General features: G+C 42.6%; 2 protein-coding genes across 2 annotated transcripts in view; both read right to left on the bottom strand.

The window, feature by feature from the left end:
* LOC143109047 (uncharacterized) overlaps positions 1-16,415 on the bottom strand; it is a 207,673-nt gene extending 191,258 nt beyond the window's left edge. Inside the window, exons 1-5 of the mRNA XM_076271622.1 lie at positions 16,341-16,415; positions 9,182-9,394; positions 8,124-8,205; positions 7,275-7,346; positions 4,114-5,955 (exon numbers count right to left, since the gene is read on the bottom strand). Coding sequence (XP_076127737.1) covers positions 4,114-5,955; positions 7,275-7,346; positions 8,124-8,205; positions 9,182-9,317 — 2,132 coding nt within the window. The 5' untranslated portion in view covers positions 9,318-9,394; positions 16,341-16,415. The remainder of the gene's footprint in view (positions 1-4,113; positions 5,956-7,274; positions 7,347-8,123; positions 8,206-9,181; positions 9,395-16,340) is intronic.
* Positions 16,416-21,796: 5,381 nt separating this feature from the next.
* LOC143109054 (NACHT, LRR and PYD domains-containing protein 1 homolog) lies at positions 21,797-24,558 on the bottom strand. Its single transcript, XM_076271625.1, has 3 exons — positions 23,515-24,558; positions 23,050-23,211; positions 21,797-22,865 (listed from the first exon to the last, which is right to left on the bottom strand). Exons 1-3 carry the CDS (start codon positions 24,176-24,178, stop codon positions 22,846-22,848), a joined length of 846 nt encoding a protein of 281 aa, XP_076127740.1. The 5' UTR covers positions 24,179-24,558; the 3' UTR covers positions 21,797-22,845.
* Between the last annotated feature and the right edge of the window lie 442 nt (positions 24,559-25,000).

Raw genomic sequence — 25,000 nt, 5'->3', positions numbered from 1 at the left:
CTCCAGACTGCATTCCATCATCATCATTCAAATACACACATAAATACACACAAAAGTAGAGTGTGTGTGTGTGTGTGTTGAATAGTGCCACTGCCCATGCTGCACATGGCCCATTACATCCCTATGCCTCAATGCTGATTGAGATGCTTAACTGCCTGTTCTGGGTTCCACTTCCTCCCTGCACTAACTGTGGATGCAACTCTCCTCACCACTGGGTCCTTGGACTGAGTAAGAGTCATTTCCAATCTAGCCTTAGCACACTTAAATTCCTCTGTCAGACTAGATATTGGCAACTCTACAATGCCCTTCCTATACAAGGCTACACTGCTTAAGCAGCGTGGGACTCCGAGCCATTTTCTGACAAAGGAGTTGACCATTTTTTCCAACATCTCTACCTTTGACAGAGGAACTTCATAAACTGTCAATGGCCACATTAGCCGAGGCAATAAACCAAACTGCAGACACCACAGCTTGAGCTTACCTGGCAGCCCTGACTTGTCAATTTTTGCAATACCTTGCCTAGTGACCTGTCTCAAGTCTTCAACCTGTGATTTATCACTAAGGCTTGTATCATACCACCTTCCCAGACTCTTCACTGGTTTCTCCAGAACTGTGGGAATCACCTCTTTATTTATAGCAAACTTCTTATCTATTACCTTCCCTTTAACAAATGAGAGACTCCTAGACTTACTTGACTTCACCTTCATTCTGGCCCATTGCAGATTGCTATTTAACTTATCCAGCAACCTGTTGGTGCATGGAACGGTTGACGTCAAGGTTGTCATGTCGTCCATGAAGGCCCTAATTGGGGGGAGGCGTGGCCCTCCCTGCAACTTCTCCCCACCCACTACCCATTTTGAGGCCCTAATGATGACCTCCATTGCCATTGTAAAAGCAAGTGGGGAGATGGTACATCCCGCCATGATTCCTATCTCGAGTTGTTGCAACCCTGTGGTGTACTCAGCTGTAGTAAAACATAGATGAATATCCAGAAATCCCTAAATTAAACATAAACTGAAAAAGAAATTGCAGAGGCACTCTGATGTTGCAACATTATTTAAAAAGCCTTTAATTTGGTGGTGACTGACCATACCTGCGCTGGTGTCGACTACCCCTCACCATGCTGCTATAGCATAGTGCTGTCATGGACTTCTCATGTGCCACACCGTACAACCCCCCCCCCCTCTCTCTCCCCTTCTCTCTCTCTCTCAACTCTCCCTCTCTTGCCTATTCTCACTATGGTATACTGTATCAATATATAGTACCACTGATTACTTATTGACATTAACCATTTTGAATTACTAACCCACTCTACATCTCTCTTTCTTCCCCCTTAGCTCACTTGTGAGTTATATCATCACCAGTCATCAGCCATCCGTGTGCTTGGCCCTCTTCTCACCCATCTCACCTGAAGTCCCACCCCTATGACTGCCCTATCATCTCACCTGAAGTCCCACCCCTATGACTGCCCTATCATCTCACCTGAAGTCCCACCCCTATGACTGCCCTATCATCTCACCTGAAGTCCCATCCATATGACTGCCCTATCATCTCACCTGAAGTCCCATCCCTATGACTGCCCTATCATCTCACCTGAAGTCCCATCCCTATGACTGCCCTATCATCTCACCTGAAGTCCCACCCCTATGACTGCCCTATCATCGCCTACTACTGTCCCCCTACCTGGATTCCTGGCCCGTACAGCCTAGCGACCCATCACCTGCCTATGACAACTCTGCCCGGATTCCTGGCCCGTACTGCCGACCCACCACATGCCCTTTGACAACTCCTTTTCCCCTGGACAATTCCAACGCTGGACTATTTGAACTTTCTGACACTAAATTAGGATTAATACATTATCATACCGGATATGTAATCATCCCACCTCTTGTAACTTTCACCTCAGGTGGCTTTAAACACCATGTCCTATTCTCTACACCTGACTATCATATGCATTTGTCATGTATACAGACCTTACTGTCCTGTATTTGACCCTAGGCAGATGGGTCAGGCCCTTGAGTCGTGGATCTGCTCGAGGTTTCTTCCTATATGTATCTCCAATTCTAGGGAGTTTTTCCCTGTTACCCCTGTTACCCATGGGCCTTCTTTTCTTTTCTTTTTTTTTTTTTTCTCTGATTGTCTAACACTCTGTAAAGCGCTATGATACATGTGTAATGTTTTGGCGCTCTATAAGCACAATTACATTGAAATTGAAATTAATTTAACATGACAAGAACTGGTAAAAAGCACATGGGCCTATGTGCTACGGCCATATGCCCTGATGAAGGCCAATATGCCCTGAATAATTTTTCAACCTCAGAGTGCATCTGCAATTTCTTTCTTGGATTCTCACTTGACCTATCACAGAAGAGCACCTGAATAAGGTATCTGAAGTCTCCTGAGCGCCGAAGCTCCTTTGTGTCTTCTTAAACATAAATGTTCTTTCCTGGAAGCCAGGCCCTTGTTATGATGACATTAGGTGATACTTAAATTGATATGAAAAACATATTATTTTAATCACAAAAGGCTAGTATAATTGTTGAACTTCCAGCCTTGAAAACAAGTGCCCCCTCAAATAAAATCTGTGCCCCTTTATGTGACCGCCACATTATGTTTCTATTTCATTACTACAGTATGTCATGTGGTCTTTTTACATTAGTTAACCTACATGCAGCGTCAGAAAACTGATACAGCCAGGGTAGGCCTACTTGTCTCGTTGTCTCACAAACACACACACACACACACACACACACAAACACACACACACACACACACACACACACACACACACACACACCCTCCTTCCCCTCCGTGCACATTATGAGTCAAAACAATCTTGCAACACGGTCGAATGACCGTTCAGCTCAGTGTTCACTAAAGTATCATCAACACTGCAGTGCAAATGAAGTTCAATACTTATGCATGCAAATGAACAACATTGTTCTTATCCTTACAAAATCAATCACAGAGTTAAAACTCTTTAAACAGGCAACGCTACCAGCAAATAGCAACATGCATGTAAGAACCTTATTTGGTAAGATAATGTTAGAACACAACTTGTCAACTACTCACAGATAATATTAGTCTACTATTAATTAATTGGAACTGTGACATTAAATATTTGCACCACCAACCCCTTCAGATATGGCAGTTGCATTCTCTTATCACTGTACTCTACAGCCAATAATCAGTTGGATACTGTAAATGAAGTTTTCAGCGAAAGTTGCAGCGAATGGCTGTGTAGCCTAAACAGTTGAGAATAGTCAGCTGGAGAAGTTAACAACGTTACCAGTGAGAGTAGCAGCACAGGGGAGTAAGAGAAAGGAACTAGGAACCAGGGACAATAATCTAGCAAAAGGTCATGAAGAGATTCATTTTCAACAAGTAGCTCCCTCTACTGCACTTTGAAGAAGGCAACTATAGTCACACTGATAAGGGCTTTGGTGATGTCGCATATTGCACGCGCAGTTGCCAATCCGTGATCAGAGTGCAATCGCAGTATTTGCGGTTATAAAATTGGTTTTGATCACATCGCGATATTATCGCAAATCATCCAGCCCTAGTGATGTACATGTTCACTAAGAAAAAGCCACAGAAATCCAAGCTTTCCTGTATTGATTTTTTCTTGGTGATACTACTGATGATGTGATAAACTCATTCTAGGGAGTTTTTTTTCTCGCCCTTGTTACCCATGGGCCTTCCTTCTTTCTTTCTTCCTCTTCTTTTTCTCTGATTGCCTACATTCTGTAAAGCGCCATGATACATGTGTAATGTTTTGGCGCTATATAAGCACAATAAATTGAAATTGAATAAAATCTTTGGAGAGTGGAGATCAGACTGTAGCTTAATGGAGAACAAAACCACTGAATAAAATCTGCTTTCTCACCTCACTGTTTCATGGGTTTAAGAATCTACTAGATTTTGACACTTGCATTACCTTTACTGTTGCAAATCTCAACACCAAACATCACAAACAAAACTAAATTTAAACTAAAAATTAGCTCTAAGCTCATTACTAGAGTGGCATTTGGGATGACAGGATATTGTCATTGTGGTGGCCCTGATCATAGGGTGTCCTGCACACACAATGTCCCAGATTACAGGTTTACTTACAGTGCTGATGTGACCACTGGAACCAGCCTCTGAAGAACTTCATCTGGACTGAGGAGTTCAGTCTGATCAATCTCTGGTGTCTTTATATACTTCTGCAGGTCAAACTCATCCAGCTGCTCCTCTGGAATCTTAAATGTAAATCTCCTAGTCTCCCACTCTCCTGGTATGAGCGTGTCTACAGACAGAGTTCTAGAGCTCCTGTCAATCTTCTCCACTACAGCATGGCGATTCAGCTCATTCAGACAGTAGAACAGGTTGATCATTCTGCCTGAATTATTTTGATCTCTGATCTTCTGTTTGACATACTGGACTGTTTGCTCTGAGCTCTGTGGTTGACTTCTTGTCTGTGGCAGTAGGTGCATTAATAGATTCTGATTGGACTCCAGTGAGAGGCCCAAAAGGAAGCGGAGGAAAAGGTCCAGGTGTCCATTCTCACTCTGTAAGGCCAGGTCCACTGCAGTCTTGTGTAGATCATGCAGTGTTGCAGCTCTGAATAGGGCAGAGAGCTGAGAGGTTTGATGTTGGTCAGTCATGCTTCTCTCTCTGTTTTCAAAGCAGAGGAACACATATAAAGCTGCAAGAAACTCTTGAATGCTCAGGTGCACAAAGCTGAACACCTTCCCCTGGTACAGCCCAGACTCCTCTCTGAAGATCTGAGTACACACTCCTGAGTACACTGATGCTTCTGTAACATCAATGCCACATTCTTTCAGGTCTTCCTCATAGAAGATCAGATTGCCTTCTTCCAGCTGTTGGAAAGCCAGTTTCCCCAGTTTAAAAATCATCTCTTCATCTGTCTCTTTTCTCTCTGTGTACTTGGTATTTTTTATGCTTGTCTGAATGATCAGGAAGTGAGTGTACATTTGAGTGAGAGTTATTGGCATTTCTAGTTTTTCTGATTCACATGTTCTCTCTACCACAGTGGCTGAAATCCAGCAGAAGACTGGAATGTGGCACATGATGTAGAGGCTCCTGGATGACTTCAAGTGTCTGATGGTTTTGAAGGACAGGTTCTCATCACTGACTCTCTTCCTGAAGTACTCCTCTTTCTGTGGGTCATTGAATCCCCTTATTTCTGTAACCTGGTCCACACACTTAGGAGGGATCTGACTGGCTGCTGCTGGCCGGGTGGTGATCCAAAGGAGAGCAGAGGGAAGCAGATTCTTCTTGATGAGGTTTGTCAGCAGCACGTCCACTGAGGCTGGCTCTGTCACATCACAACAACTCAGCTTGGAATGGAAATCTAGATTAAGTCGACACTCATCCAGACCATCAAAGATGAACATGATTCTGTGCTTTGAGCTGGTGAAGATTTTTGAATCTCTAATTTCTGGGAAAAAGTGTTGAATAAGCTCCACCAGACTGAGTTTCTTGTTCTTCATCAGGTTCAGTTCTCGGAAAGGAAGAGGAAATATGAAGTGGACATCCTGATTGGTTTCTCCTTCAGTCCAGTCCAGGATGAACTTCTGCACAGAGACTGTTTTCCCAATGCCAGCCACTCCCTTTGTTAGCACTGTTCTGATGGGTTTGTGTTCTCTTTGAGTCTGATGATGCATCCAAAAAATCCGACCAGACCAATCATCGTCCAATAAGGGTTTAAAGATGTTACTGCATTTGATTGGTCTGCCTCGTGCTGCTTCTCTCCAGGATGCTCTCTCTATCTGTCTGACCTCATGTTCATCATTGACCCCTCCTCTTCCCTCTGTGATGTAGAGATCTGTGTAGATCTCCTGGAGGAGTCTGGATTCTCCCAGATTAGGTATTCCCTCAACCAGATGCTGAAACGTGCTCTTCAATGTGGATCTGAATTTCTCATGGACCTCTGCCTCCTCTGGTGTCCATCTGGATCAATGACAGAATCACAAATACACCTCTGTTGTTAACAAAGTATCATCACAATATTCCTACATTAGCTCTGCTAGATTCAGAATGCATATGAATTAATTTAAAATGATTAAAGTAATGTAATGTGAAAAGGCTCATACTGTAATGTAATGTGAACATGCAGGGAGATTGTACACTAACACACACTGGCATACATGGAGATGGTTTGCAGGGGGATGGCAGACAGTAGAGATTATTTGACTCATATGCTCATTATTAAGACATACGGGTTCCTTTACATACAACACATAAACAGAATAAATGTCATTAGGTTACAGTAACAATGAATGCAGCGTTCAGAATAGCCATTCTTAGGGATGAACCGATACCATTACATTTGTGTACTTGCTGATAACGAGTACCGATATTGATATTTCTACCACAAAATAACTAGCATCAAATTGCGATGAATTGGAACATGTTTCATGGTTGTTACAATAAGCCTAAAGTAAATATAAATAATAATGAATATCAAATAAAATATAAACTAGCAGGATATTTCAAAAGAAAAAGAAATTTTGTCTAAAAGAAGTCTCCACATCTTACTTAAACAAATTATTAACTAGACTATTTTGCAGTCTCTCACAACAAACATGATCACCCATCACCCTAGACTGTAGAGAGTGTAAAGGTGGTGTGGCTGCTTTCAGTGTGTGGGTCGAGTGAGAGCAAGTATGTGAGAGAGTACTAGTGCTACTGCCGCAGAGTGCGTTTACTGATCGCTGCCAAAGCAGATTTAGTGAAGGTGATTTATGCATTGTTTACGCTATTGGCCATTGAATACAGTGGTGATTTCTCACACAATATGTCTTGCATCTGCCTGTTGCTCATGACCTACAGTTGAAGTGAATTGGGTGCTGACTTCAGTCTTGGAGCATATAATGATCCGCCTAACGTTACAGTCTGGAGTTGAGGCAGGAAAGGGTGACATATTTCTCAGTAAAATTGACAAAATGTGAGTTAACAAAACCCTATGCAAATTAGATTAATCCACTGAAACGGAAACTCGACAAAGTTTGTTTTGTAGGCGACTTATCCCCGAGCAGGCTACAGTACATGAAAGCATAGTGGCAGTTTCTTAAGAGCAGCAGCTAAGCTACTATGATTTAGGGGCAACGGTGTAATGAGGTGGTATCGGTGGGTGGTATTGGTGATTATGTATGAGTATGAGTATATGGGCCCAGTATCGGCCCCATCCCCAATGCCAGTATCGGTATCAGTATTGGACCCAAGGTTTTGGAGACTGCCTGACAGAATGTCCTGATCCATGATCTCACCTGTGTTCTACAGAGTCCCTCTGCATCTCGTCTGTCCTCTTGGACTCTGTGCCTGACGCCCCCTGCTGGACACTGTTAACACAACATGACACTAAAAGGTGAGTGTTCTCACATCTCCCTCAGAAAGACCACACTGATCAACACACACACACACACACACACACACACACACACACACACACACACACACACACACACACACACACACACACACACACACACACACACACACACACACACACACACACACACACACACACACACACACACACACACACACACACACACACGTCAGCGGTATAGTACATACACTGTAGTACACACACATATGATTGCTGTAGCAACTTAATCTCCCTCAGAAAAGCCATGTGTGCATGTTACACTATGTTCAAATGAACACTGGAAATAACATTATGCAATTCATAACTAAATAAGAAAATCATGCATATCATAAAAAACAGATGTAAAATACACATTCAGACAATAATGTTCCTTTACTTCCTATCTTCTAGTCACATCCAAACCTCCACTCCAACACTAGTGTCTTATAGTCACATCCAAACCTCCACTCCAACACTAGTGTCTTATAGTCACATCCAAACCTCCACTCCAACACTAGTGCCTTATAGACACATCCAAACCTCCACTCCAACACTAGTGTCTTATAGTCACATCCAAACCTCCACTCCAACACTATAGTGTCTTATAGTCACATCCAAACCTCCACGCCAACACTTGTGTCTTATAGTCACATCCAAACCTCCACTCCAACACTAGTGTCTTATAGTCACATCCAAACCTCCACTCCAACACTAGTCACAATACTTTCTGCCCTCCATAAAGACTGACCTGTCAGAGTCAGATGAAGACACGCCCACTTTGGAGTCTCTGCTCCTCTTCTTCTTCCCATCTGGATCATAGTCCATCTCGTCTGGAAACACACACACACACACACACACACAGTTGATACAGTGTATTTATGTAGTCCTAACGTTAGAGCACTGTGGAGGGCAGTCTGTGAATCCAAATACACTTTTTGTCAAATGTAGCTACTTGCCGCTTGTGATCCTCTAGCTCAGTGTTTCTCAAAGTGTGGTCCGGGGACCACTGGTGGTCCGTAAGCTATCTCAAGTGGTCCGCGAGCAGACGTGGTAAAATATAATATAGATGAGTTGTTTGCAATATTGAACCAACTTGTATGTAAATCCAAACAGTTCTGCAACAACGCTGCCTATGTAAGCTACACAAATTTAAATCGTATTAATTGAATTCTCTGACACAATAAGCAAGGTGCAAAGACATTAAGTGGTTCAGTGAGTAGGCCTATTGTGTAATATACTGTTGAAGTAGATCAACTGTTTGTTTTTTTTAGCTAGGTGGTCCGTGAGGGTTTTTTTTATTGGTTAAGTGGTCCTTGGTCTGAAAAAGTTTGAGAAACACTGCTCTAGCTGTCTATTCTGTGTGTGCACTCAAAAATCACGGTCTGAGCTCTGAAATGGGAAACCAACTGGAACAGTGTTTGTCTACTCTAGATTTGGACCTTGACATTCACTATTCCAGCCAATCAGCACACTTCTTCAGGAGGAAGTTAACTGATCCACTATTGACCAGAGATCAACAACCTTTGTGGTGGTGGTAGTGTAGTGGTTAAGGAGCTGGGCTAGCGTGCAGTAACCTAAACAAATTGTGGGTTCAATTCCTGGCTTCCACCGTTGTGCCCTTGAGCAAGGCACAAACCCAAGTTGCTCTGGGGACAATGTAATCCCTTGTGATATAGTTGACATATGTAAGTCACTCTGGACAACAGTGTCTGCTAAATGAATAAATGTAAAGTCAGATTCCAGAAAGTAAAACTGTAAGTCCGTGTAGTAAGGAAGCAAATATAATCAAAGTAAATGTACACTTACGAGACATGGATGGCTGTAGATTCTTTTCCTTCTGAGTGCGTTTGACTTGAGAGGAAGGTCCTGCTTGATCTTCCTCTTCCTCCTCCCATTCCTTCCTCTCGCTGGTGATGTCCCCTCTCCACTTCCTTTTACTCATGTTTGTCTTTCTCTCTGTATCTTTCTCTTAGCTCCTAACATCTGTCTGTGGTACACCTTTATGGAATGCAACAGACCCTGAAAGTGATAAAGAAAACAACAAGATTCATTAAAGCAAGAACACAAACAAAGTCCGACTACTTTCTGATGGCAGTGCACCATTTTAGGCCTTTATCCCTATTGATAGCATTTCTGATTTGATGTAGAATTCTTTGTAGACACACAGACACAAGACCGCCGTCTCGCAATCCGGAGAAATAATCTTTACGGCTCCCATTGACTTACATTGAACACATGTAAACAAAACGTCAATGTGCTCAAACTAACGCCGCTGACTTATGCCAGCAACCATTTCACTTATATACAGCAAAAATAACAGAATTTGGATCAAGCAACGTGGAGAAATCTCGGGAGGAAGAAAATTGCCGCTTTGTGACGGGGAGTGGATTGCATTTCCCCTTGTCCATGAGTCACTACCTTGGTGGCCGTTATCCCTTTCTTGTCAGAGTAATTACATTCAAAAACATACCTTCATATTGCATCACAATTTATAAAGGAACGAAATTTAAAAAGAAAAACGCAGTATGTCAGAGGGATTACACCAACAATTAGTAAGAAAAAACAAGAGTTCTACCGTAATTTCCTGTTAAATTAAATATTTCATGGCGCTATTGCGCTGCACGGCCACCAGATGACACCATTTTACTGCTTGCTTATACATCCAAAAAAGGCCCGAAATGCAGTGAAATGCCGCCATCTAGTCGCCTGAAATACATATTGTAGCCAATTATATTAGAAAAGAAGCGACCGTCGAATAATCTTGTACTTCCTTCTCAAGTATTCATGTAATCCATCTGATATATCGTGTTTTTCTTTTTAATCTTAGTTCCTTTATAAATTGTAGAGTATCATTAAGGTACGTTTTGGAATGTAATTACTCTGACATTCGACATTAAGCGACCACAAATTTAGGCAATGGGCACTGTCTTAAGGGCTGACACTTTGCATAAAATTTCTCCTTACTGCTTAAGCCAAATTCTGTTATTCATGCTCTATATATACTGTACCAAAATGTTGTTTATTATCAAAGTGAAATGGTTGCTGGCATAAGTCAGCGGCGTTAGTTTGAGCACGTAATTGACGTTTTGTTTACATGTGTTCAATGTAAGTCAATGGCAGCTGGAAATCGGTAAATAGCGGTGACCAAACATTAGGCTTGTTCGAGATCAACTGCGTCTGACTTTGTCTGGCTTTCTGTATCAACGTGATCTTCAGAGGCCAGCCAGGAGGAGCTACAACAGAGGGCAGCTCATCCCGGACAGACAGGCTACAGTCTGCCTGATGTGACTCGCGGGAGACATCGTGGAAGATATTGCGGAATTTTGTTTGCAATAAATACAGCATACTGTAACTTTCATTCTTTCTCATTAAAATGAGCATGATGACTGACGAAATAAATTCTTATGATGTTGTTTAAATAAACCACTGTTGTCATACAGTTAACAGGCCTGCATTGTAGCACATATATTCCATATCAAGTGTTTTCCCTATATGTGTGTCTATCAATTTAACCAACAGCAGAAAATAACAGAATATCCAAAAGTTTTCAGTAGTCTAGCCTACCATTGTTGCAGAAATCACATGGTATCCCTTCGATTTTGGTTCATTTTCGCATATTCCAACATAAGGAAGCAGCATGAGACCCGTCAAAATCGTCATGAGGAGATTTCCTCCCAAATGCCCCCATCACGTCTTTGAACTGACGTCATGAGGGCGTGTTTCAGCTCGTGCAGATTGTGGAAGGCAACTGCAAGATCTGTCTGCAGGCTAAGACTCCTGCGATATTTTGAGGTCATGTGACATGGTGATACCAGTAAGCATTGCATCCATCCCAGTATGCATTGTGTTCAACCCAGCATGCATCACATCAAGTCAGATCTGCACAGATTTGCATGAAGACGAACAAGCCTATTTAGAGACGAGTGACCATCGCAGGAAGTGCATCATAACAAAGGGATGCCAGACCCTCTTGTAACAACTGTACGGTGATTGTAGAAAAGCATAGATATATACACTAGATGTCGCCTTCTGCTTCTCAGCATGCGTCAACACCGCCGCCATCTTTGTACAGGGATCTGAAGCGCTAAACTAGTTCTCCTGTATTGTCAGCGTTACCTATTTAGCGACGTTTGGCCATCCCCAGCGATAGAAAACCTTTTTAGCGATTAGCGACAAATTTGGGAACTTCTCACAATGATGGCAGATCGGCTTCTTTGTTGTTGAAACGTAAGAAAATCACCTTTCATGGCTTTGTCATTTATGAATTCAGCTACATCTCGTTTGCCCATGGCACTGACCCATGATTATAAAAGTAACGACTGGCGTAGCCTATGTAGTAGCAGAGGTAAATGTTCTACAGATCTACAGCAACTTCTGGTGAGATTACAACTTACATGAGTAAACGAGACGAGGGGTATGTGGCCTCAACCAGAGCCTGTCTAGAAGAGCCTGTTTACTTTCATTGTATCGAACCTGGTTGCAGTTTACTCATTGTTCCTCTAGGGGCCGCCGCTAGCTAGTGCAGAATGAATGGGAGTCTATGGGGCTAGACGGGTAAAATGTATTTTTATGATCGTCTTAAGCTTAGTTTTCTCTAGACTCAACCATAAATACATGCCTGTCAGTTGGAACAACCCAAAAAACTAGATAATTGCTTGAGATTTTGACGATTTATGGTGATTTTATTTTCGCTAGATCTTTGCCCAGATTGACGCTAATGCATTATAGAGGAGTGGATCACTGAAGCAAGATGGCGTCTCGATTGACGCATTCGTTCCAATGAACAGCAGTATTCAAGGCGACATCTAGTGTATATGTCTATGGTAGAAAAGGCTTGGACTGTTCCGTGCATTTGCCGCGATATATCATTTGTCGCGATATTTTCTTTGTTAGATTTACGTATTTCCTGTTTAGTTTTCTCTCTGCCAGTGCCTGCAGTAATGAGCAGACGTGCAAGTTTGGTGCTCCAAGAAAGTATAGTTATTTACCTGTTATTCCTGTTGATATCCTGAGTGTCGAGTCATTGATGAAAAGTAAGTTTGTAGAATGTTAATATCGAGTTAATCCATACTGGTATGCAAGAAGTTGCTAACGTAGTTAAACTTGCTCTTGCTGTAATTTCCTTGAAGTAATATAGTGTAACTGTTCTAGGAGATTGTAATAGTTCATGTGTTACCACCTGGTGTTTAGACTGCTGTAAGAACGTAGCATCTCCGAACGGAGAAAAGATTGTACATGTGCCGTTAACGTCATTACACAGTACCGTTTTAAGCCGCTAGATGGCAACATTGACCATGGAATAGTTATAGTCACGAACTAAAGTTCTGCTTCTTAATTTGAAGGGAATTCGTGTTGTATGTGTTACTAGCCTACTATTTCAGATGATAAGCATACTAGTGCATTTATGTATGATGAGCTGCAGAAAGATTATTCGCAAGGAATTAGAATCTAAGTTGTATTTTGTTATTTTCTTTCAGACTATATATATGTATGTGATATGTATACATGTGTGTGCATATTGGCAACTGAATATCAATGCTGGAACAATACAGAGTTAAACCCCATCTTTTCTTCGTCATATATTCTGACCGATATACCATCCAGTATAGTGCCACTACCCTATACACCCGAATCAGTGCAACCTTATAACCTCCCCAATAGTGATACTGCAGACTCATAAAAGTAGTTAGAACATAAGGCCGAAAAACAACAAGTTTCCTCATGCTGCTTCTTTATGTTGGAATGTGCAAAAATGTACAATCAAGAGGATGCCTTCTTGTATGTGATTTCTGCAACAGTGATACTGCAAACGTGTGATACTGCAAACGTGTTGATAGCCTATTGTTGATTTTTATGCTGTAGTGGAAAGCATGTCACACAGTAGGCTAGCCTACAGAAAACACTTAATTGATGTGATATAATGATAACTTGTTAAATGTATGCCTACAATGAATTCTTGAATTTCCCCTGGGGATCAATAAAGTATCTATCTATCTATCTATCTATCTATCTATCTAATGGTTTATTAAACATTATAGTCATTTATTTCGTCAGGCATCATGTTCATGTTAATGAATAGGAAGGACATTTAAACCATAGCCATAAACCAAAATTTTGCGCAATATCTGCCGTTAGTCCAGTGTTTCTCAAACTTTTTTTCTGGGGACCCACTTTTTAAAAATGACAGACTATCGCGACCCAACTCGTGACTGTTGTAATTAACAAACTAGATCAGTGGTTCTCAAACTTTTTCTTTCATTCCCCACTTTGATCAAGGGGGCATTCTCGAGCCCCACCTGTCCCTCATCGCTCTAAGAAAGTGGTAGGTCAAGCTTAAAATTGTCAAATTTATTTTTAATAAAATAAATTTTATTTAAGTTCTAAATATATCCTCTTCAACAGAGTTAAAATCAGCTGGTGCTGCATATATAATATATACATAAGACACATATTTCTGTTTTCCAGCAACATATTAGGAAGCATAGGTCATTTTACAGCATTGTACAATATATTCAATGAAATACCAACATGCTGCATTAATGGATCCATAATCCAGTCATACTGATCACTGCTGGTTGGGAAATATTTTTGAAATAAACTTTGCAGGGATGTGATGTAGGCCTACTGTTTAATACATGGGATCACTCCCAGTGACTCCCAATCAGACGTTTCAGCGATTTCGCTCAGAAATCTCAAAGGCATATACTGTCGCGATCGAGGCGCCTGTCCCATACTCAAGTGTTTTTGGTGAATCCAGTAATCCTATTTGCTAGGTGAGGTAGGTGCTAGTCTTTGCCTTGTAACTGGACATTTAACTCAAATGTATCGCTAAGATAGACCAGCTTCGTCAAGAAATGTTCATTAGTGAACGTGCTTGCAGATTCAAACATGCGCTCTTCCTCCAAGAAGAGGCGACTCGGAGCTCAAACGCGCGACAGCACTTTACCTCGGGAAAGCCACCTTGCCTCGCTGTGAAACCGTACAGCCTTTTGGTCAGCTACCATCTCTTCGCAAAGTGCGGAGAATAGACGCGCTTTTAAGGGCTGGGTTTTAATGAAATTCACCACTCTCACAACAACGTTCAAAATCTCATATAGGTCGGGACTAATTAAGCTGCCTTGACACGAGCGCTTCCCTGTGAATAACACAGTGCGTCCATTGCGCATTGGGTGCTACCTAGTGATGGGTAAATGAAGCCTCGAGCGCTACTCGGCACAATTCCCTAATGTGCCGAGTAATGTGTCGAAGCTTCGAAACATGGAAGATAAGGAAAACACAGCGACATCTGGTTGCATAAAGCCCCGCAGTCACGGACTAGTGAAAAGAATGCCTACAACGTTCAACACAATGCCAAAGCTTCGAAATGTTCTCATTCATTACATTAAAAGTGTTGCAAGAAATGTGCATTTCTGTTTGTCTCAATTCAATACAATAAAATACGATTAGGCAACATAATCCCGTCACTCGTTATCACGTGAAGATTGGTGTTTCCGTGGAGGCGTGAAATCATGTTATCCCAGTCAATGATCCAATCGGTCTCCCATCCACTTGACGACCGCAGTAGACACTACTTAGCTTCTGAACCAGGACGAAGTATTATCAACCTCAACACGCTATGGACGAGAGTGAAAAGGAAACGACCAGGCGCCTAATTAAACCAAACCCTACATGGCCTGACATAGTTTGACGTTTCATGAATCAAACTTTCAATAAAAGGAAAAAATTATGTCAGCCATTATTGTTAGGCCTACATAGAAATTATTAGCCTGTATTGCTTTTAAATGACATGATTGAAGTTGAGACAAGATTGCAACGCAGACACGTTTGAATGTCATTGTTCTAAATGGCAAAGCTTTAGGCTAGGCCTAGGCTATTTCTTCTTTATTTCTATATGTGCATGATATTATGGATTATGGACATTTTCCGGAAAGAAAAGAACGTAAATTCACAAACAGAGAAAGCATCCTATATAAATCAGGGCTATACCCACAAATTTCGCCTGGCTCTTGCAATACAACACAACTCATTCCGACACTAGAGCGGGTGCCCTGGTTCGCGCAATTCAAAGCCTTTGAATCAGATTCCGAAGCAGTCACGTGGGTGTGTGTCCCAAACGAAGCTTCAGACGTCACACTCACAAACCGAGGCCTCGTTTGTCATCAGTCACGTGATTTTTATGGAAACGACACAAGCCTCGAACCGGGGCTTCATCTGGCACGCCCCTTTCTGCTCGACACAAGCTCCGAAGCCTCGCTTCATTGGGCACATCACTAGTGCTACCTGGGCCCAGGCTACAGATAAAAAAAGAAATAAAAAACTCCTGTTTTTCACGTCAGTTCGCGCCCCACCTGGCATGTGGGTCGCGACCCACAGTTTGAGAAACGCTGCCCTAATTGATCTTTACGCGGAAGCCGATGCGCGTATGTGGCTCCAATCGTTGCAGTGTCCGCAGCACCGCTGTAACGTCGACAGATCTCCAGCAACTTCTTTGCAGGCAATTCAACATGTTGAGTCGGAGTCGGAGCCGTAAGGAAAACACAAAGCGACTAAAAGTGGTCGATACATACGTTGACAGTGCTCTGAACTTTGTCCTGTCTGCAGTTACGTTTACCCGGAAATAGCGTTTTTTTTTGTAGAAACGCAGCACGCCAATCCTGCCGAACCGAACTTGTTTGCCCACTTGATGGTGTTTGTAGATGGTGTGTGCAGATGTCCGCAGTCTGGTCTGGTCTGTATAGTAGCGAGACAGGTGGTGGGACACTCCAGCTGCCTCTCCTCACCGCGCGTGGAGAGAATGGCATGGACATATGTATGTAGGCTAGCCTATGCTAAGTTAGCGACAGGAAACGATAAACAGAGCGTACGGCTTCATGCCTACTTAAAGGATATATGTGCATTGTATTAAATCGCTTCGGATAAAACCGCCAAAGGCTAAATAAGGAGATGGGGAGCTAACATTGCCTACCTGTACGGCGACCGGGTCCGCGTTGCACTGAGTTGAGTTCCAGAAAAACTTTTACTTTCTGTACTTGATTCCCTGGCTACAATCAGCTTTTTACAATGAGTTGGCTAGAGTTCGCCCCCTGCTGTTCAAATACTATGATTATTCTGCCAGAGTCATTCATAATCACTGTAGTACAATAGCCTATAATGTGTACACATTACATCCTATTTTCTGACAAGGCAATGTCTCTTCAGTAAATTAGCCAAGAAAAAAAACATGCAACTGCATGAGACAGCATATAAAATGTCCACACAGGACCTAAAACAGACCCAACAGAGCTGCCAAATTTTCCATTTGCATATAGCCTATCCAAAGATGTGTGCATGTCCACACACACACTGATGTAGACACGTATGAAAACACACTTAATTATTCCATATTCAGGTGAAATAAGGTTGGACATAGTGTTTTGTTGACAATTAACAATAAATATTAATTTTAACATCATAAATAAACATAATGTCGTAATTTATAAAAAATGTAGGCCTATGACACAATAAAAACATATTTTCTTTATTTCTCTACTTTTCTCTTCCCAAAAACATAACTGCACTGACTAAGGGCCTAATCACTCTGAGGAGACTACGTGTCAGCAGCCCTAATGGCCAACTCACACTGCAAGGCCCTCCGTGTCGAGGTTTCCAAGTGCAAGTGTTTGGAATCACTGCTCCGCAGAAGGGAGTGGATCTAAACGCCCACATGTGACCAGAAGTAGGCCATCACGTCTGAACTCTTGGGATTAGAAGAGTATTTTAAGATATTAATGTTGCTGTCGCTGTGTGAAGTGTGTGTCGCTGCCCTCTCTGCTGTCCTCCTGATCTGAATGCACTGGCTGATCTCCCATAGAGATGAATGGGAATACTAGTCCATCACTGGCTGATCTCCCATAGAGATGAATGGGAATACTAGTCCATCACTGGCTGATCTCCCATAGAGATGAATGGGAATACTAGTCCATCACTGGCTGATCTCCCATAGAGATTGTCAAGTGCCCTCACTATTGTAAGGTTTCACTGTGCAAAACTCCCCACTTGACAAGGCAGCTAATTTCCAGAAGACTTAACAGGATTCCACTCATCACACTTTTGCTCTCTTTTTCTTCTTTATTTTATTTAGACGTTTGATGCAACGTGTATAAACCAGGTGAAAAACCTTTAAACACAAACAAACACCATCTTAGAAAATGGAAACACTACAAATACATTCTGTACAACACATGAGAATTAAGTTCTCAAATTCTCAATGCCCAGAAATAGACCTTATAAATAGGTAGCAAATAGTCTAGCAATATCCTAAATACACACATTAAATACAGAGCACCCATGCAATTAATCAACAGCTTTTAAGAGATACATCTAAATACATAACATTTGAATTGCATTCATCACACATGATTTTAAAAGGCATTAGTTTTAACTGTATTTAGCTACCATAAAATCATTTTTAACTATATTTATTCAACATGGTTTTACCCACTAACATGTATGGTTCACAATTCAATCAATCATTAAAATGACTTGCAAGCAATGGACTACAACAATGCAACAAACGAGGCCCAGTTACATCCAAGAAAATGCAAAGAGCTCACCGGCTGCGTCTTCCTTGAAAGCTTTGTTTTGCACAAACAGTTTTGGTGTTCAGTCCAAACCACCAGATCTCACTCAACTGGCATGCTGCTTGCTCCCACTGCTGCTCTGTAGTGATTCTGTGTGTGTATGTGTGACCCCAAACCCAGTTGATTAGTTGATTACCTTCACCTGGTGCATTCAGGCTGGGAGAGGCACTCAACCTGGTGTATCCAGGCTTTAGGGGTGTGGCCCACAGTTCAGCTCAACAGAGATGAATGGGAATACTAGTCCATCACTAGCTGATCTGATCACTGGCTAAGGGGGCAGCCGTGGCCTACTGGTTAGCGCTTCAGACTTGTAACCTGAGGGTTGCCGGTTCGAACCCCGACCAGTAGGCACGGCTGAAGTGCCCTTGAGCAAGGCACCTAACCCCTCACTGCTCCCCAAGCGCTGCTGTTGTTGCAGGCAGCTCACTGTGCCGGGATTAGTGTGTGATTCACCTCACTGTGTGTTTCACTAATTCATTCATTTGATTAGTGAAGAATAAAATAAAACTGGATGGGACAGTAGTCTATATAACATGTCAGCCTGTGATGTTTCAATGCATTTGCAAATATACAGACACACACATACTGTACACACACACACACAAAGGTATATCAGAAAACACACTCTTATTTATTTCATATGATCAGGTTACTTAAGTATATATACTCTTTTGATCCTGAAGGAAATTTGGTCTCTGCATCTATCATAAAACTGGAAATATTATCTAATGATCATGATAAAGTAAAGTGTTAGTGATTTGTAGACATTATATAATTAACAATAAATATTAACTAACATTACAAACTGAATGTCCACATTAAAATGTAGCCTACACAATACAAATATGTTCTTTGTTCCTTTCCAGTGTCTTTATGCTGTGTACCCCAATACAGAACTGCATTGGCAATTAACATGACATGACAATAATCATAATTTTCAACAATCATAAATAAATCACTTGAAACATTATAGTTTCAGCTTGAAAACAAATATATTATTATAGAAAATAAAGTAATAGGGTAATGAAAATAAAGTCTTTGCTGAGGTTGTGTGAGGTTGTGTCTCTCAGTGGGGCAGTGGCTGGCCATGAACACTGAATCTGTAGACGCAGGAGTACTCAGGGTTACCCCAGTTACTGAGAACCCTCAACTGCACCGCACGATACACATCCTTCACTGAGTCCTGAGAGAGAGAGAGAAAGAGTTAACTATTGAAGAGATGTCGTTGGGCTCCAGTAATTAGGATGGAGAAAAGTTTGCAGGCTTCTGATGATGTCTCACCGGCAGCTCAAAGGTCTGGATGGGCTCGCCATCAGAGTCATACGTAAATCTACCCAGAAACTTCCCCACTCAGGCCCTGGAAGAAGACATGGAAGCAGACAACACACCCACACCATTAACAAATGTGCTCTTTTGTGGTCTTTCTCTATAGAAAGTTATACTTTTTCATTGCCGTAGTGTAAAGTCTGAGGCTTTTGAAACTCACGTAAGCGGTGAACTCTCGCGGGGCGCTGTCGATGCGGCCGGTGGGGGAGAGGCTCTTGGGGATGTGCTCCAAGGTGACGTGTGTGACGCGCACGGGGAGGGACAGGGCGATGGTGAGGAACCCCTCACTGCCTTTAAACGCCCAGCACTTCCCAGGATGCATCTCAGGCTGACACACACGCGCACACACACACACACACACACACCTAACCCACATGTTTTAGAGTGTTAGCTGATACTCTTAATGTTTTTCTTTATAATTTGTCATCAGACCTTCCCAAAATGGCTGCTCACCTTGACCGTGATGGCACCAAGTCCTTCCTTCTTCAGGCTGTCTCCCACAGTCCTCCACATGTCCAGTACCAGAAACCTGCACACGCACACACGCACATGTGCACATTAACCAATTACAATGATCTCATCTGGGTTTCATACTCAGGAATTGACGCTATATGTGGTTGGTTCAGAGGCATGTACATAATATGGCAGGTTAGTGGGCCTAAACTGTTGCTAATCTCATGGATGTTGTTCACTAGATACTCAGGGACTCAGCAAGGTGTGGTCTTTTAAATCCTTAAGATGTCTTCATACACACACAGCAGGTGAAAAGGCACGTCTCATAAACACTGACCTTTACTGGCGGCTCAGACTGAGCTGCTGTTGGGCTGTGTGTTGGTATGGTCAGCTGATGTATGGAGGACACACACCCACTACATGAAAGTCTGCTATGGTAGAAATATTCCAGTTTACTTTAGAATCTAAGGGGATGGTGTAAGAGGAACAACTTATTTTGAAATGTCAACAAAACAAAAGAATCAATCATAGATTTGATAAAAAACAGGTTAGTTCACTTCCCAGCCCACTGATCATTGATGACCAAGTAGTGGAGTGTCCAATTTATAATTCCTTGGCACCACCATATGTCAGTCCCTTAAATGGGAGGTCAACACCAACCTCATTATAAACAAAGCCCACCAGAGGCTTCACTTTCTGCGCCAGGTCAGGAAGTTTGGTGCAGCTAGGGTTGCAATGCTCCAATTCCACAGAGCCACAGTGTAGAGTGTGCTAGTCTTCTCCATCACTGTTTGGTATGGTAACTCCAGCTCTTCAGAGAGGAAGCAGTTGGAGAAGGTGGTGCACACCGCATCCACAATCATAGCACATGCCATCCCATCTGTAGCCTTTATCTACGCCACGCGGACTAGCCATAAAGCGCAGAAAGGGCTAGATGACCCCTCCCACCCTGCCAGGTCCCTCATCCGACTACTGCCCTCTGGAAAGAGAGTTCAAAGTCTCAGGGGCAAAACATCCCGCTTTTAGAACAGTACTTTCCCTGCCACTATTAGGCTCCTTAATGCTCAGGCACCTGGCAGAGTAAACCTGTACTAAATGCACCTCTTTCAAATGCACTTTATAGACTGCACAAGACACTTTATGGGAAGTTGCAACAGCACAAGGTCTTTACAGCGTATTACTGGTTTGAATGATTGTCTATGTGATTATATTTTATGTGCTGTATGTTCCTGTGTATGTATCGCCTTTTTTAAACCTGAGGTAGTGGTCCTTTTGATTTGTGTAGGCTACTATGCCATCACCCTGAAGCCACATCTAGGCTATAGGCCTACACCACTTTAACGTTTCTTGTCATGTTAATAATTACAGGACTGTCGTTACGGTAAAACCACCCCAGGATAATTTGTTTCACTTCATTTATTAAATCCTACATCTAGAAGACACAATTTCCTCTAATAAAACTGCCTAGTATCTGGGCTGAGCTTGTTTATTTCTTACCTCCACAGTCCGATGCAAAAGCAATTCTGATCCTTTTTCAGAATGTTCGCGTTTTTTGTACTATCCTGGTTGTTACGTGTCCTGCGGGATATTACCTGTTATTATATTATGACGATGTATAGACTATGACGGAGTCGGACACGATTTCATAAAATTCCATCCATTTACTGAACTCAAAAGTAGGCTACATTTCTTTATAGGGTCGTCTATATTAACACATTGTAGCCCACAGGTCTACTACCCCTTCAAATGTTTCCACTTTAACCACAAACTTATCTTTCGAATAGACCTCACCTGGCTATTCCGTGGCAAAAGATAACAAGCTCATAATTGGACTAGGCCAGGCCTATAGTCTGCATAAATTAGGCTTTCTTGGGTAAACAATTCTAACAAGACAAAATGCCTGTTATACATGTTCAGTTGTATGCACATGTTTGGGCACCCCTGAGCAAAGTTGGTAATGTGTTAAGTGAAAATAAGTAAATAGGTAAATACAACCCTCAGAGCAAATAAACACTATAATAACTATTTCTTCCACTGACTCTGCAGCTAGGTTTTATTTAATGATGTAAAACATGTAAAAGATATACAGTAATTAGGTAAACAAATGCACTATTCCACTTTAAAGTTGCAGAACAAAACAACACCTTGTTATTAAGCCTTACTGAACTCATTAAAGCTTGTTAATAAGCCTTACTGAACTCATTAAAGCTTGTTATTAAGCCTTACTGAACTCATTAAAGCTTGTTATTAAGCCTTACTGAACTCATTAAAGCTTGTTATTAAGCCTTACTGAACTCATTAAAGCTTGTGGCATATTTCAACAGGGTTCCCTCTCTAAGTCAAATGTAAAATTCCATGACTTACTATATAATGAATGGTACAATATACCGACCAAGAGCAGCCACATCATTTTCAAGAATCTCTTACTTTTTTACAGCGGGAGATGAATAAATGGGCATTGAATAAATAATGGATAATACTGTATCCAAACTGTATTAACCACAACTACTCAAGCAAGCAGTAAAGCTAATAACCAGACATCCACCGATTCTGTGTGGAAATATATTTATATTAATGTATTTTAAACTGCTACAATAAAATTCCCTAATATTCCATGACTGCCCCAAAAATGATAAAATCCCCTGACTTTCCATGTCTGGAATAGACTTTCAAAATTCCATGATGATATCCCAGAAATTCCATGATCCGTGGGAACCCTGTTTCAAACAGTAGCCTAAAATGGGGCTTAAAGCAAAGAAAATGACTGTGCCTGAAGAAAATCAAAACTTTATACATAAATGATATACATAATTATCTATTTCAAATCTTAAGCAGCTCTGTCAATGCCTGCACATTTAAGCCTTGAGTAGCCTATAAACTTTAGATTACATTTAATTGAATTGTCTTCAAAAGTGCGAAATAGGAACCCTGAGTGCTACTAGACTGGAGATTTATTTGATTGGCTGTTGCGAAGGGCTACTGTTTCAGCCCCAACGCTGTTCACCTCCACTCTCCTGAATATAGCCGTTTACAGCAACATGATGAAGGGTAGTTTTAGCAACATCCAAAAGTTCACTTTGGTGGACTTTGATCTGCAAGAGAAAGAGAGACAGAGAGAGAGAGAGAGAGAGAGAGAGACAGAGAGAGACAGAGAGATAATGTTATGGTTCAACAATAGTACAAATGTTGTCATTTAACAATGGTAGTTGCACAACAGCACTTTTGGGAAATGCAGACCATCAACGAACACAGAAATATGTGCTTGAAAGTTCGTACCTAATTTGACTGGCATGTATACTGGTCCATTGAAGGTGTTGCCGTAGAGACTGGGGGACACAGCAACTCCACCAGTGTGAGCCGTAATGGAGGACGAGACGGAGGCTGGCTGGACTGGGCTAGAGGAGCCAGAGGGCATCTCCTCTGTGCTGGTAGTGGACACTAAGGAGGAGACAAACAAAAAACAAACAAAAGAGAGGAAGGACATGAACAAACAAATTCAAGCAACTTGTAATAATAATAACAATACGTTTATTTTATATAGCACCTTTCTCAAACCCAAGGTTGCTTTACATGGTAATTGTTGTGATAAATATGATAAATGTTACAAAATAATTAGGCAGAGGAAGGAACATCATGATCAGAGGAAGGGAAATCCCACCCATCCCTCCCAGCAAAATCACACCCTGTGTGTGTGTGTGTGTGTGTGTGTGTGTGTGTGTGTGTGTGTGTGTGTGTGTGTACCTGTGTTTGTCCCCTGGCTGCTGCCCTGTCCTGCGCTCTTGCTGGGCTGGCAGTAGTCGTCTCTGCTGATCCAGGCTGTCCAGATGGGCTCTGTGTGCTGAGAGCTGATGACCTCCATATCAAATTCCTCCTCTGGCTGCTTCATTTTCACCTCACAGAAGTTACTAGTGGAGAGCGGCCACAGGTTCATCTTCTGAGGTTGGATCCTAGATGGACACGATGTCTTGAAATGGACCGTGTCGTTCTGCCACAGCGGGCCCACGACACCGGGTTTGCGGATCCTCACACCCTCTGGTTCCTCCTCCTGCAGGACGGCCCTGATGTGAGCTGGGTCATTGGGCACCAGGTAGGTGTGGAGAACCAGGGGAGCGGTGCGGGTGCAGAAGAGCAGCAGCTCACAGTGGACTTTGGGCGAAAACAGATCCCTCAGGTAATACACCAGCCCTAACAGAGAGAAGGAGGGGTGGAGAAGCCTGGCATGGTGTCGGGTCAGCTCACACTCCTCCACACACACTCCACTCTCCCGCCCATGCAGGACCCTCACAGCGTCACACACAGACGCCTCAGAACCCCCCAAACAGAGGAAATGTGGCAGGTGGATCTCCTCCAGCTCTCCTGACATGACCCTGATGTCCATCAGAGGACCAGCCTGTCTGGACTGCATGTGGGCCAGCTCTTCAGCAAAGACATGCCAGTCTATGAAGCAGTACTGCAGGGTGACTGGACCAGCACACGTCCAGCGCAGACCAGACTCTGGGCACTCATAGCTCCCTGCAGGAGAGCTCAGGCTGTAGGTGAAGACTCTCTCCTCTGTGGAGACTTCAGGCTCCACCAGGACCCAGTGGCCGGAGTCCGGAACTTCAGCACAGGATTCACAGCTCCTCTGTGGGGCATCATTGTGGTGATCCTCCCTTTAACACACACACACACAAACAGAGTTTGAAAACAGAAAGAGCAGCTTAATTATCAGTTTCTCCCTCCAAACATCGGTCAGGTCAAGGTGTTTGTAAATGTGATCTTTCATCTGAGTAGAATGAACATACATACAGTAAGGCGGCAGGACATGTGTGTGTGTGTGTGTGTGTGTGTGTGTGTGTGTGTGTGTGTCCTCAGGCTATGAGTCAGGCTACAGACCCATCCTGTTTTTTGTTTTTAAATATTGTTTATGCCTATAATTGGGCAGGACAGTAGAGAGAGTGACAGGAAGTGAACGGGAGAGAGAGAGAGAGAGAGAGAGAGAGAGAGAGAGAGAGAGAGATGGGGTGAAATGACCCGGGGCACGTGGACCTGAATATGGTATGGACACTGTAACCAGTTGCACCACAGCAACCCCCAGTCCCATCCTTTTTAAAGTCCACCACCATCACACCTGTACCAACGAGAGTGGCGGTCTCATGCCTTAATGACCACAGGCCAGTGGCCCTCACGCCAGTCCTGATGAAGTGATCTGAGGGCCTTATCAAGACACACATCCTGAACATCGTTC

The sequence above is a fragment of the Alosa pseudoharengus genome, unplaced genomic scaffold (assembly GCF_046254945.1).
Source record: "Alosa pseudoharengus isolate Yale_2024_CS ecotype anadromous, Long Island Sound unplaced genomic scaffold, YU_APseudo_1.1 YU_APseudo_1.1_scf_69, whole genome shotgun sequence".
NCBI classification, from domain to species: Eukaryota; Metazoa; Chordata; class Actinopteri; order Clupeiformes; family Clupeidae; genus Alosa; species Alosa pseudoharengus.
The sequence above is the reverse complement of the archived record's forward strand: the minus strand, read 5'-3'. Positions and strand labels throughout refer to the sequence as shown.

What these genes read in the sequence shown, in the direction of transcription:
- LOC143109054 (XM_076271625.1), bottom strand. Translation starts at nt 24,178, where the DNA reads ATGCAGTCCAGACAGGCTGGTCCTCTGATGGACATCAGGGTCATGTCA. An exon ending in CAGCCAGGGGACAAACACAG is followed by an intron (nt 23,212 to 23,514) that starts GTACACACACAC and finishes TCTCCTCCTTAG; the next exon opens with TGTCCACTACCAGCACAGAG. An exon ending in ATACATGCCAGTCAAATTAG is followed by an intron (nt 22,866 to 23,049) that starts GTACGAACTTTC and finishes TTTCTCTTGCAG; the next exon opens with ATCAAAGTCCACCAAAGTGA.